The sequence below is a fragment of the Anopheles moucheti genome, chromosome 2 (genome assembly GCF_943734755.1).
Source record: "Anopheles moucheti chromosome 2, idAnoMoucSN_F20_07, whole genome shotgun sequence".
Lineage (NCBI taxonomy): Eukaryota > Metazoa > Arthropoda > Insecta > Diptera > Culicidae > Anopheles > Anopheles moucheti.
In genome coordinates, this window is record NC_069140.1 from 32,569,010 (window position 1) to 32,583,141 (window position 14,132).

The following is a 14,132-nucleotide window of genomic DNA, read 5'->3' on the forward strand; positions in this document are numbered from 1 at the left end:
CAACGGTTCAGCAAAAACAAAAGAAAATGTATCGCACATTGTTTGTATGGATTTGAGTTATTACCATCATGTGAGAGAATTATTCCAACCAACCGGTATCGGTTTTAAAATTTGCTAGATAGTTTATTGATCGGCCTACACGGCGTAGTAGTAGGACATATATACAGTGAATTGGCGAACACATAGGAACTCCCCCAAATCAACCGTTTAATACTGCAGACGGCAGCATACGTAGCTTGAATTGTTTGTTGAAAAAAAAGCGTTTTCTCTCCCCCACCTAATCGTCTTCTTGGCCATTTCTCATAGCTCCAAGCTGTGAGATGCAATACCGTAATAACCGTAGAAAATGAACTACGCTGGGATGTTACATCCGGAGCAGTTTTTATGTTTTCCTTGTGACCGTTCCTTTATTTCTGCTCTCCTTTCCCCCACTACAGCCATATTAGAACCCTTATGCAAATCGTTAACTTGATAGTTGCTATAAGAAATATAATTGTGCCGTGCGCCCCGTGAAGTTAAGCGAATCGATCGTGTAGCAGAAGTTATGTATTGTGTTAAGGTTTAGAACGTCCGCAAATGTCTCTATCCGCTAAGTGACATCGTGTACCAGCTTGCAGGTTTCGTTTTTGCTATAGAAGAGTACATGATAGAACAGCAATGCGTTTCCTTGAATTTAGACAGCAATTTTAGATTGTATGGCGTGGCGTATTACTTTCTCCTTGTATAAGAATTGTTCCGTTTTTCGTTACCCAATAGCAGACCGATCGTCAGGGGGTAGCATTCGGTAAAACCGGAATGTCGCCGGATGGTGTGTGGTCAGCGTTTGTTAGTTTTTTTTTTGTTTGTTGCCAAGCAAACCTAATGCAGCATGTAGTAGTAACAATGGGACGGGGAGCAGTTAACACGTTAAGCATTACTATAAACCACACCACGAAGGTACTACATACAGAGCCTATAGCGTCCGAAGTGACATACTTGTTTCGTTAAGGAGAGAATCTCTAACTTCACGTTAACGGGAACACTGCGTACTGCATTTTCCAACCATCCACTGTTTCAGTCCCTCGTGTTTCTGTCCTGTGAAAAAAACGGAAAGTATTCAATTCAGAATTGCCATTAAAAAAACCAGCGTGCACACACACAGAGAGAGAGAGCGGAAGAGGACGGGTGCATGCAACAACCCGTGCAAGATGAAGTTGTTTCATTTCGTTTTTCCATTTGTACATTTAATTAAGCAAAACCGACGATGCGACACGTGCCGTGAAGGTGCGATCGTGATCTGGTGTGAACAAGATCGCCATCCATCCACCGTAAGACACGTCGCATTCGTCACATTGGAACACAACACTCGCCATATTTGTACATACTTGTAAAACAAAACAAAGAAAACCAAAAAGGGGAAACGATCGTTCACCTTTGTGGAAGCGTACGGGAAGTTTGGCCGCCTATGTGTGCGCTTTTCCGTTGCAGTGTTCCGACGAAGGACGATTGCAGATCCCCGCGTTCGCGATTGCGATCGTGACTTTACTAGCGAGTATGTCCCGATGACAATGAAGATTACCTGATAGCTGGGATTGGAAGGATCATGTGTGACGAACCCTGTAGCTTCTTTACGGTATCGTCCATTAACGATTGTACTGGAATAATACCCCAAGCATATATTCGACACAAGTGCTATAAGTACGGAGTAAAAACATGGCCGCGATGCGCATTGGAAGTATGGTACATATTGAGACATTACACCGCTTCATCCCATCCGGGCATGTAAGACCCGTAGCGATATGTAAGCCCCAGAAACACTTGTAAACTATGTAGGGCAAGTGAAGTTCTTAGACAGCACATTGGGCAAGGTAACTAACTATTGATGCGATCTTGCGAACGTTTTTTTTTGTAAATAGTGAACCAATATATTGACGAAATGGAAAACAAATAAACATTATATAAAAAAGTCTACGATCATAATCTATCGACAAGCTAAGCGTTTCGTTTGTGTGTTTCATTGTGCAATTCTTATTTATCCATCCCCCCGATATACGGTGCGCACCGAATCATCCAAGCATAGCGAACAGCGCGCGTTGTTTGGGCGGGTATCCTAGCAACCGGTTGGTTTGCCGTCATTAGTGTGCCCAGGCGAATGTTGCACAGGACTCTTTTGCATTCGTTGCAGTTAGCGTTCAAGATGCGAGACGAAGAGGAGTGTTTCACACCGTCGGTAGAGGACGAAAACATGCAAGATCACCCGCTCGATGCGTTGCGCTTGGGATTTAAGGAGCTTTACGATGAGATCGATTTTCTTGGTGAGCAAGCGACCCTTGCGGTGCAATCGTTTACGCGTGACTGCGAGAATGAGTCGAACGTGGTCAAGAAGACGGACATCGAGGATCTGATTGTGTACGCGCGCAAATTCGTTCGCGAAACGAGAAAAACTATCGTATCGTTTGATGAGCATGGCGTACAGTGTGAACCGGCTGAGCGTTCCAACAAGAAGGTGTCGACTCCCAGGGCTTGGATGCAGCCGGAACCGAACAAGAGCAGTGTTCGAGACGCACCGTGGGTGCACCCGGTCAGAAATCAAAGTGCATTTACGGTGACGCAAGACGTGCCGGACAATGTGTCGTGTGTGCTGTCCGATCAAGCGGCGCAACTGAACAACAAAATCACCATAGCAACCGCACCCGAAGTTCGCAGTATTGGAACCAATGTGAACTTTGTTTCGCCTCGTACCGTGGCAAAGAGAACGAATGTGCAACGGGTTGTCCAACCAGCGACTGCCCGATCAGCAAAGTGTTCGAGTGCGGGTGAGTTACGTCCACGGCCGGCGGTGAAATCACGTGCTCCTCCCTCTACAGCTCCTGCTTCAACTCCCAGTAAGCAAGTAAAGGCCCCGGGTCGAACGTTTTCGGACAGCCAGTTCAAGCTGCTCTTTGAGCGGTTTGTACAGATGCAGTCAGAAAAGCGTGCGACGGAGGAATTGGAACATGTGGCCGAAGAGGACGGAGGAATTGAAAAAGACAGTCCTGGAATCGAAGAATCGCCGTCTGCGGAGAAGACGACGGAGCCTGCTGATAGTGCTGTAGAAACGCTTGGCTTCACTAGTCATGTCCTGCCTGGTGTCTCCATTAAAGGGCGTTGGGATGCAAATTTGAAAGTACAAAACACCGGAAACATTGCGATTTTAAAGGACGAGGATAAACCATACGACGAATATCCTAATAGCAACGTATTGTACGTGGAGTTGAAACGAGGAGAAGCAAAACACGCGAAAGAAACTGCACCAAACGAAAAACTTCCTATTGTAACGGATAAGGCGCAGAAGGTAGTTGGTAAGGAATCGTCAAAATCGTGCGTGGAAGATGATCCAAAAATCCGTTTCGAAGTTGAAACAAGTGACTCAGATTCTAAAGCTTCCAGTTATCGGGAAACTAAACCTCGTGAGCTGCCTCAGATACGTGTACCGAAGTCGGCTCGTAAATTGATCAGACACAGCAACAAACCCAACAAATATTTAGATCCATTCATAAATATGAATCGCCCGAGAGTTCCGTCTAAGCAGGGCACTGAGGAATTATTTGATATTTTCGATGGCGATTCTAGCAGCTCTAATACTGAAGATGATCTCGGCGAAGACGATATAAGAATGCTTTTAAATTTGAACAAACACGTGAACAAAGATACCCTGCAAACATCGGACTCGAAGTCCCCAAAGACTGAACATGTGAAGCAACTACCAACAAGTGTACAATGTCAACGAAGTTTGCTTGAAGTATGCAGCATTCCGGCACTTCACAGTCCACCTTCAAGACGTGCAAAGGACGAATCATCTGAATCTGAAGGCGAAACTGCTTCCAACGCTTGTTCGACGGGGAATTTTTTGAAGAATCTACGCATTTGGAAGTCTGCCCTCGAGGTCCAATCACAGAGCGTGAAAATTTCCAATGAATTGACCGAAAATCTAGATGTGCTTAAGGACAACATCGCGAAGATTGCCCAGGCAAGCTCGAAGGTAACAACGATAGCGCAGAATGTCGATAACATTGGTGCAAGCGTAGACGTTTTCCCAAGACAGCGTGGGCCGGCTTGCCCCGAATCGTCATCCTTGCGATCAAGGTCATGCGAATGTTTTGGATGTCAGAGCACATTCGAGGAGCCAGCGTTGCGGCCAATGACGAGTCCTCCGTATGATCATAAGCAATTTCAGCGAGCTATACTCGAACATAATCCACGTTACGCTAAAACGATTCGGAAGATTTATCAACTTGGCAGCAACGGGAGACCACCATCGTCCGCTGGAGCAGACAGGGACGAAACCGTGAAGAAAGCAGCTCAAAAGTTTTTGCTATCATTACAGGGAAATTTGAACGATCGGAACAGCTACGGTTCGGGGTCTTCGCTTGGGCTTGTACATTCTTCTTCCAAAAGTATGTCTGATGAATCTGATGATGCCGGGGAAGACAGCACGCTGATCGTATCCGAAAACGAATATTATTCAGAGCCGGATGTGGCGTCAGCTTCATTCTCCGCTGGTGTTTATTCCACAAGCGATGTATCTTCTGCGGGACAGATTGTAAGCAGTGAAGGCACCAACTTTTCCTCTTTGACGATCAATATTCATTCCCACTCAGATATGGGAGAGGTGCTAAGCCCGGGGGAAGTAAAGTAAATGGTGCCCGGTTTTGGCACATGCATGTACTTGCAGTTCCTTGGGGGTTTTAATAAATTTGAATAATTACATTAGACTTAAATTATTACTGTATAGCACGATTTACTGAATGCATTGGTGTAATTAGAATAATTTAGCCAGCAAAACGCACGCATGAGGTTGCAGCACTTTTCGGTTGTTTTGGCGCCATTTCTGCTAGTTGTGTTATTATCCACCACACGCTGCATTGGCGCTGCCATCGCTTAGGTGAGGCCTTTGAGAACTGTCAAACCACGGCTGTCAAACAAGCAAGCACAACAAAAAAGGTTGTGCATTCGTTTTGCCGCATTCGAAGAAAACTGTGCGCTATTTGTTGGCTGAAAAACAATCTTTTTCCTAGCCTCGTGACAAAATGTAACGCGAAAATGTGTTGAATACATGGTTTTAATTAAAGTGAACATATCGGTGTTCTCAAGTGGAGCGGTGGTTTGTAGCAATCGAATTGGATAGCCGGCGTCCGGTGGTGGATCTCAGCGTGTCGCGTAGTCTGAATGAAAGTTGTAGAAAAAAACGCCGGTTGTAGATTAGGGATAGTGGGTTGTAAAACAGAATCCCAGTTACATGATATTGTGCCAAAAGGGGGGACAGGGACAGTTAAGTTTTACGGGAATCTGATAAGGTAGATAGTTCCTAATTGATGTGTAACTGGGACACGAAGAACGCTCGTGGAATTAACGTGGATATCACAATTGCTTGCAAAGAACAGGAACGATATTTAGCATTGGTTAAATTTGGCAGAAAAGGTACACCGGAAGCGGAAGAACAGATCGTCTGCGCAAAAAAGAAAGGAAGCACACTTAGCAAAGCATCAAAATGTGGCACGAAGCGCGCAAACAGGAAAAGAAGATCCGCGGCATGCTGGTCGATTATCGGAAGAGGGCCGAACGGAGGCAGGACTTTTACGAGCGTATTGTATGTATGACGTGGAACCGGTTCCGACCCTCTTAGCGTTGACCTTGTACTGATTGAATTTCCATTTTCCTTTTTTCCATTTGATGCTGCTTCTATCGCCGGGGCACCATCATCGGACCATCGGGGAATACAGAAAGCCGACCCGACGCAGTTCCTTCAAGTGCATGGACGCAAAGGCAAAATACACCTGGATGCCAGCGTCGCGACAGCTGCCGAGAATCCTGCAATCATGCAAGTGATATTCAATGCGACAGGGAGCGATGGTTCTCCCTGGGATCTTTGTACCGTTTTCTTGTACCGCATTTCCTGGCCCTTTCTTGTTCCTTTTACACTTCTTTTTTCCACCCGCGGAATCACACACCCATCCGGTTCCTGGGACACCTCAGTAAAACTGCAATACATTTCCTGTTTACCTTGTTCCCCTGCACAATCGCGTAATTGCAACGTAATTGTCCATTGGACGGAGACATATTCTGTAGCGAACGCTTATCCTGTTCCTTTGCAATGAATCCTTGTAAGATGGGATGCTAAAAATGCGACTAAGAAAAAGATATTAAGATGGCACTACAAGGGGCGGTTTGTTTTATGTCCGACTTTGTGCTTCGTTCGTCGTTCGCAGGATGCCGTGGCAGGGCCAGAAGGATAATCTGATCGATCGGTTTGATGTGCGTGCGCATCTAGACTATATACCGCCGGTGCCACGCACCAATCCAGAACAGCCCGACCAGCAAGAGGATGATACGGACGAACGTGCGATGAATTATGAGCGATACCGAGTGTTGGCACAGAACGAATTTCTCGGTGGGTAACTATGAATCCAAAAGAAGGAATCCAGAAAACGCCACATCCATTACACCCAAATGCGTTTCTTGTTTTGCGAGTTGATCTTTATTAAACCTGTTTTTTTTTGTAGGTATTGTTGAAGAAAAGTATCTTCATCAATTGTACCTCGAGGAACAGTTCGGAGTGAATGCACAGATCGAGGCGGAAACGAAGGCGGCAGCTGCTGCAGCTAAAAAGAAATCTTCCGCCGGTGCAGCCATCGGTTATACGTACGAGGAAACGGAAACGGTCCCGGGTGGCTCAGGATCGAGCCTTGTATCTGGTGGTATCGGAACAGCAAGCGTACCGTTCGCACAGTCCATAACAGCGATCGAAAAAGCTTCCGAATCATCAGCTCCGTTAGCTAGCTCGAGTGGACCGGCAGCCGCTCGGTTCGATGAGTGCATGAAGGATGATTCGGACTCGGATTTGGATATGGATGTGTCGATTGATATAAACAAAATCGGCACTAATCAGGCGCATGAGCTGAATGCATGCGGGCGACAGTACGGTATGAAGAGCAATGATTTCTACTCGTTTCTAACGAAGGATGCCGACGAAGCGGACGCACTGCGGATGGCCCGGGAAGAGGAGCAGGAGAAAATTATGTTCAGTGGGCGTAAAAGTCGTCGGGAGCGACGGGCTCAACGCGAACGGAAGGTTGCTGGACGCCCGTTAAGTCCTCCGAGTTATGCGGCCAAAGAGGAGCTGGTACCGCGCACATTTGTTGAAGCGAACGATAGCTCGCGGTCACCTTCGCCGGTAAATTCGGGCAAGATAACGTACATCACCTCGTTCGGTGGGGAAGAAGAGCTGCAGCCGCATGGGAAGATTTCGTTCGGGTTTACGCGTGAAATGAGCACGCTGGGTGGAATTGCTGGCACGTCCAAGGCGGCTCGATTGCGTGCGGGAACTGCCGGTGCGGAAGCGAGTGGCCCGTTGAGCTACGCGGACAAGGTGAAACAGAATTTGGAAAAGTTGAAAACACAGCAAACGAAGGAGAGCGATCGTAAGCCACCGGTGCAGTATCAGCGATCGGCGGCCAGTGGGGGACGGGGGGGTCGAAGTAGCAGAAGTAGCAGCAGAAGCAGCAGTCGCAGCCGGGGCAGAAGTCGGCGCCGGCGACGGAGCTCCAGCAGTAGCCGCAGTCGTAGTCGAAGTCGTAATCGTAGTCGTAGCAGAAGTCGAAGACGCTTGAGAAGTGCCGCAGCTGGTAGAAGCCGATCGCGATCCAGAAGCGGTGGCCGTGGTACAGCTCGGTCTACTTATTCTCGATACCGGAGGCGCTCGAAATCACGGTCACGCTCGCGATCAAGGTCTCGATCGCGCACTCGTTCGAAAGCATCTCGCTGGAGTCCGAGACGAAGGTATCCGGTTGGGCAATCATCAAACCGACGCAAGAACACACCCTCCCGATCTTCATCTTCTACTTCATCATCTACCTCATCGTCGCGATCACGCTCCCGAACGCCAGTACGGCGTTCCCAAGCGTCGCGTGCGAAACGAAGATCAGGCCCCGAATCGGACAGCGATTCTTCGCGTAAAGCCAAAAAGCCAATACCCCTGATGCCGACTGCTACGATAGTTGCACAGGAAAAGCCATCGCTTGTTGTGCCGCCGTCACTTCTAGGATCACTTCCGCCTCCACCACCTCCTCCGCTTCCGGTAGCTACGGAAAGTACGGTGGATGAAAAGAAACCTATTCCGGTACTGGCGCTGATTGAACCGGAACCGGAAGTGCCTATTAAACGGTACTACGGGCGAAGAAGGGGCGATGAAAGCTCAAGCGATGAAGCGAGCACATCTGGGGAGGATACGAATGGTGACGATCGAAAACCAACAATCGTACCTGCGCTACAAATTACCGATTCTACCAGAGCAGATGATACGCCGAGCACGGGAAGCGTCATTAAGTGAGTGTAACGTGTAGCGTATTCGTTCATTTTGTTTGTCATTTTGCATACCTTTTATGACTGTCCTCCTGGTTGCGCTTACTCTTACAAACAATCCATTATCTTTCTTCAGATCCACCTTCGACACGACGGTGCAGATTAAGCAGGAAAAACCGGACCCTGTAGAACAATCCGGTGTACCGCCGACCGGTGCTGGCGGTGGTAGCACATCGTTAAGGTTTGGTAAAACGGTCACTGGTGGCACCAGCGTTCCCGAATCCAAAGTCAGTAAGAATAACTCAAATCGATACCGCAATAATCCGAATCGTTCCGAATACCACCACCAAAACTGCCTTCCGCCTGCCTCCACCAGATGCGTGCGTGCGTGTGTGTGTGATTGTTTTTTTTTGGCGGCGTATCGTATGGCGTTGTCTGGCTAGAGTGAGAGAGAGAGAAAGAGGGAGAGTGGGTGAAAGACGGGGAAATCGTCGGATACGCGCATGCCTTGGTGGCTCTGGAATGTATCCCGTAGCGTTGTCAAAGTGTTAGGTTAATTTGTTCGTAGGTGTTTATTTGGCAATAATTTTTTAAACTGCTGATTTGCCCCCTCCTTATATCTTCTAAGGAGACTTCTGCTTCTGAGCTTAATAAGTATTTTAAGTGTAAAGGAGGAACCCTTGTTAATGGTGGCTAGTCGAGCTGACATTCCGGTTTTAACCTTTCGTGAATTCCGTGACCGAACACTTAAGCATGACGCTGTAGATCAGCCCAAACGCTATGTTCGACTATTTGTGACTTGAGTTACCCATAGTTGATGCCAACTCGATCTGTGGAATGGTTAAACTTCCCCAAAGCATGAGATATGTTTTAAGTGATCGTCGACCATAAAACGATCCTAGTCGAAAATTCTATTCCAAATCTTATCTATCCTGATATAGAAAGACTTAATCGTAGTCTAAATAGCAATTAAGATAATGTAGATCTAGGTGATGAGCTAGTGGCTGTTTATTATCCATTTTAAGTGGTAAACCTCTAAAAAGGGCTTTTCTCATCATCCGAAGTAGTGAAAAGTGGTATATCATGCATTCCATCACACATGAAACCTTATGTCCACCTCATACACACCAAATACACTCACACACACACACTCAATCACATACACTCACACACATACACACACATTACACAACTTCCCATCATCCACACAGATTTTAATGATTCCTCATAAGTCACCACATTATATCATGTCATCGCATAACCCGCTACACCACCCGATTGTACAGTGGCCGTTTAACTATTCTATCGTTTTATTTTCTTTCTCCACACGAACGCGTTGCAAAAATTCGCGCTCTCTAACCCATTATAGGTCGGTACGGGGGTTAGTACCACTGGTAGCACCGCCGGTCTTACATCGAAGTCGATTAACCCTCGCGATCGCCTGAAGCGCAAAATGCAGATCCTGCTGAACAAACAATGTGAGTTCGTATCGAGAGCAGCAGATTACATCGTTTGCGTCTTCCCCAGAGATACCGATCGCTGGACGTACGTGCATAGTTGCGACTGCCTTATAATCATGGGAATATGTGCCTTTCTTCCTGCAGACAAAGCGGACAAGAAGGCTGAAACCGAGAAAGTGGAGCGGCAGATTCAGCAGCAGCAGGAACGTGACGATGAGATGCGCGAACTAGCACTGAAGCTGAGGCGTCGGCAACGTGAGCTGCGTCACAAGTACGGTACACCGGAGAGTGAACATAGCAAATCGCACAGCTCACAGGAAGAACGCAGCTCGGACGAGGGCGAAGATGCGGGCAGCAAGCCACAACAGCCGCAGCAAAAGCAACGGTTTGATCAGCCACCCGGCGAGGATGGTGCCACATCACCACGAAGACTGCCATTGTTAGTTCCTCCCTTAACGTCGGTTCCACCACCGAAGATGGCATTGCATTCCCGGCCTCCACCATCATTACCGGCTGGTGGCGGTGGTCCGCCCGTGGGTTCCGGTGGTTACAGGAACAGTGTCGTCATCGAGCGAAAACCGGTGCTGCGCAGTGCGTCTAATTTCGGCACACAATCGGGCGACCATACCGGCCCTGGCTCGTACGGTGGCGACATTAGTGGGCGGTTGAGGCGTCGTGATTCACCGGCACAGAGCGTTGGTAGCACATCGACATCGAGAGGATACGGTGGTGCGGCTGGCGGGATGTCGCCGTCGATGAATCTACGCCGCGGTGGTGCAGGTGCCACGTCGACCGGTAGTCGGTTTGATGATCGTAATCGACGAAGATCGCCACCAGCATCGCGATACGAACGAACGCGATCGAAATCACGCGACCGTTTGACATCGCGCGATACGGGACAAAATCCGGGCGCGAGTGGTAGAGGCCGTCGAACGGATTACAGCCGTACGAGGGGTGATTACGATCGCTACCAGGGTGGTTACGGTGGGGGCGGACAGGGACAGCAGTCGGGTTACGGTGGTGGAAGTCGCTACCGTGGTCGAAGTTCACGCTCTGGATCACGCGGACGTCGATCGCGATCCTCGGAGCGGCCAACGACCCGAGGGAATGGTGGTAGCAGTGGGTCCGGGAATGTAGCTTCCACCCGGCAGTCGAATCGTTCGCCGAAACCGCTGAAGAAGTTGGTAGACTACTGACATCCAGCTTTCCACTATGTTGCAAACCTCTTCAGGTTTGTTATTATTTCTTTATTTGTTGCCATTTATTTTCTGTTCCTATTGCTTACAAATCTCGTAACGTCTTACCTCAGCATTACCGTACGCATGATGGGTGCGTCAAACTAGAAGACGGTCTGCTTTTGCCGGTTTTTATCGAGTTGCTGAAACGATACTGCCATCGCTTTGCTTGTGGAAAAAGCGTTCATTAAAGCCAAAGCAACTCTCATTCGATCGGGGTAGCTAGTTTGATGCAGCTATCGTACATTTTACTCTTCTTCTTTAGTGGCTTAATAACTATCGTATATCAAGGGCCGTGTCTCAGAACATTTACTCTGTTGCACATACGTTGTCTACAACTCCGTTGGTTCCGGCGCGGAGTACTTGTATATCAGGCATGTCAGATTAGACCTGTTGTTGAGCGTTACGTTTACCGATCAAGTGTCGCCGCCAAATATCCTTACAACAGCAAGATTTGTATCGCTTGATTGTGCGTTTGTTACATACATACATTATCACCCACGCCTACAACATCAACACCTCGTTTTTATACATCCTAAGGCATAATAATAGACGGATTCAGGTAACAGCTGCAATTAGCATCCCCGCTCGTTGGAGCTTTTGGAGCGTGGAGGGCGTTAGGGAAATGAGTTTCTACAGCTGGCGATTGTGTTTCCTTTTTGTCAACGATAAAAGAACTGCACTTACAATTTTTCACCTCTCTGGTATACATAATACAGCAGAAGGGTTATTAAATATCGTTTGTGTAAAATTATCTTCTTCCGAAATGTCTGCAATTCATAAAGTCAATAGACTGGATAGAGCAATTAGAAATTCCCCGTAGAATTAATTAGCTGCATGTAACCACCCAGGTGTAACGGGTACCTGGGGTTGTTTCTCAATACGACTCAGTTGTATCAGGAGCGCATAATGCGGTGGATTAACATTTTACTGGCATGGTTAGTCGGTGCAGTTGTAGCGAAAGCTACGATAAGCCTTCCATCGCACGTTCCTCCAGCACCAGAATCGATCGTTTCCTTCATCCACGAATGCTTTATGCACAATTCGAGAACATTGTACATAGTTGGGATGGAAAGGCTCGCTCCCTATCGGTGGTACCTCGAGCTGCCTTATCCCAAAGTGATCCTACAGAGTGGCGTTTCCATCGGCACACCAGCCGAGACATGTTTGCTGGTTGTATACGTAGATTGTAGCACACAGGTAAGTGGTTGGATGGGAGTATGTGTTAGCAAAGCCCTTGATCAACACAGTCCGTTTTTCTTCTGTTCCTTTTCAGGACTCTATGTTCACTGCACTGAAGAGGATGATGCGCGACTTTACCAGAATCATCCGAAACGGCAAATATCTCGTGCTGGTTGATGATGCTTACCTGTCGCAGGGAAATGTGGCCATTTCCGTCAACCTTGGTTCATTTTTCGCTACGCACAACATCGTATACTGGGGCGTGACTGGAATTCGTCATACGGAAGAACTGCACTACACGTTGTATTTCGCGTCGAAAGTTTACTACATGACCAGTCCACTTACCCACGGGCCAGCATTTGAGTGGAATCGTGGACTGCTGCGTAATAACACATTCGAAATCTACGGACAGGCAATACATGCCTTCCCGTACACCCACCGCGAAGGTGGAGGACAGTTCCGTGGTGTGGATATCAGCATCTTTCACACTGTAATGGAGAGAATCGGGTGTGTTCTGAAGGTGCACATCGTGGAGCAAACGGTAGATAGCGAGAGAGACATAGCGAATATTATGAGTCGTTTGCACCGGATGAAGCTGGACACGATGCTCACACGCAGGCACGTGGTTGTCGGCACCTTACCGGTTGTGTACATTCCCGACTACACGTACTACTGTTTGGTTGCTCCGCGCTCTGCCCGCATTGATTTGACGCAATCGCTGCTGCGTCCCTTCTCGTCCGACGTATGGTGGTTTATCATCGCGTGTGCGGTGTTGATAAACCTTTCGAAAGAAGCATTGAAATGCTGTCCCCTAGTTGGGGCATTGATGCGGCAGCTTAGCTTCAACAGCCCCATCCGATCGTTCTACCGCATTAGTTTCGCGGTAATGTGTTTCGTTCTGATCGAGGCATATCTCGCGAAGGTGACGTCCTTCTTTCTAACGCACCGTTTTCTGCCGGATGCGCGTACGTTAGACGACTTTTTCGCTACGAACACTCCAATTCGGCTGGAGGAGGGAAACAGCCAATTTCTAGCAGGCCTTGAACCGCGCATTAGGGATCGTATCGTCGAGCGGGGCGTAAACAGTGCGGTGTGTGCCGAGTTCACCAGCCGGTGTGCTCATTTGGACAGTTTTGCACACGCTTCTTACATGATAAATGAAAACGTTAACGTCGATACCGTTAGTGGTAGAAAGGGGTCATACATTGTACCGGAAATGCTAGCAAGTTATAACTATCTGGCGTACAGTTTTGCACGTGGCTCAACTTTGACCGATTTGGTTGCGGTGTATCTGCAGCGCATGTATGAGGCTGGCCTGATGCGGCTGTATTATCGACAGTACGAGCAATATTTGCAACCGAGCAAGAACTCACACGTCGGAACGGAAAGTTCGTTAGAGTTTGGCCATTTGATGTCGGTGTGGATCTGTGCTAGCATTGGTTGGGTGGTATCGTTTGGTGTGTTCGTAGTGGAGGTAGTACAGAGCTTGTTGGTAGGGATGTTTCGTAAAAGACGACAGTTCCGAAAGGTGCGTGGGAAAATGAAGAAACGTGCCGGGAATTCAAAAGCAAAGAATTCCAAATATTATGCTTAGGTAGTCTGGAAGATACGATGGATGATTTTATCTCAATTTGGCACAAACGCCTCTAGAAGCTAGAATTTCTGATCATGCTGTTATCACCGTAACCTGACAAGTCTGGCATTTCTAGCCTCTCTTAAGAAAGGAGTAGGCATAAAAGAAGTCAGATCGACATTCGTTGAGGCGCATGCAGTTTCAACAAAACATTGAAAGCAATTGCCTTACTGGTTTAGTAGCGGCCGTTATATATTAACGTTACAAAATAGTGGAAAACAACTCTCGGTGGAAAATCGTTGAAGTTTGTCGTTTGTTTAGTCCATTCGTTACCAGAAGTACTCCAAAGAAAACATAATCGTG

General features: G+C 47.7%; 2 protein-coding genes across 3 annotated transcripts; both read left to right on the plus strand.

Annotated features, from left to right (window-relative positions):
- Positions 1–5,290: 5,290 nt before the first annotated feature.
- Positions 5,291–11,728, plus strand: LOC128301862 (CLK4-associating serine/arginine rich protein-like). Of its 2 annotated transcripts, XM_053038527.1 has the most exons (8): positions 5,291–5,608; positions 5,742–5,839; positions 6,228–6,409; positions 6,522–8,343; positions 8,456–8,606; positions 9,689–9,797; positions 9,924–11,010; positions 11,089–11,728. In XM_053038527.1, exons 1-7 carry the CDS (start codon positions 5,510–5,512, stop codon positions 10,973–10,975), a joined length of 3,513 nt encoding a protein of 1,170 aa, XP_052894487.1. In that variant the 5' UTR covers positions 5,291–5,509; the 3' UTR covers positions 10,976–11,010; positions 11,089–11,728. The 2 variants fall into 2 exon arrangements, with proteins under 2 accessions (XP_052894487.1, XP_052894478.1); XM_053038518.1 differs by having other exon boundaries at positions 9,924–11,728.
- Positions 11,729–11,923: 195 nt separating this feature from the next.
- On the plus strand, positions 11,924–13,790 carry LOC128307415 (uncharacterized). Its single transcript, XM_053045285.1, has 2 exons — positions 11,924–12,214; positions 12,291–13,790. The coding sequence occupies exons 1-2, from the start codon at positions 11,924–11,926 to the stop codon at positions 13,788–13,790; spliced, it is 1,791 nt and encodes a 596-aa protein (XP_052901245.1).
- The last annotated feature ends 342 nt before the right edge of the window (positions 13,791–14,132 follow it).

Excerpts from the sequence above, each read along its gene's own strand:
- LOC128307415 (XM_053045285.1), top strand. The coding sequence starts at position 11,924 with ATGCGGTGGATTAACATTTTACTGGCATGGTTAGTCGGTGCAGTTGTA. Across the intron at positions 12,215-12,290 it reads ACGTAGATTGTAGCACACAG|GACTCTATGTTCACTGCACT; the intron begins GTAAGTGGTTGG and ends GTTCCTTTTCAG.
- LOC128301862 (XM_053038518.1), top strand. The coding sequence starts at position 5,510 with ATGTGGCACGAAGCGCGCAAACAGGAAAAGAAGATCCGCGGCATGCTG. Across the intron at positions 5,609-5,741 it reads AGGACTTTTACGAGCGTATT|AAAGCCGACCCGACGCAGTT; the intron begins GTATGTATGACG and ends CGGGGAATACAG. Across the intron at positions 8,344-8,455 it reads AGCACGGGAAGCGTCATTAA|ATCCACCTTCGACACGACGG; the intron begins GTGAGTGTAACG and ends ATCTTTCTTCAG.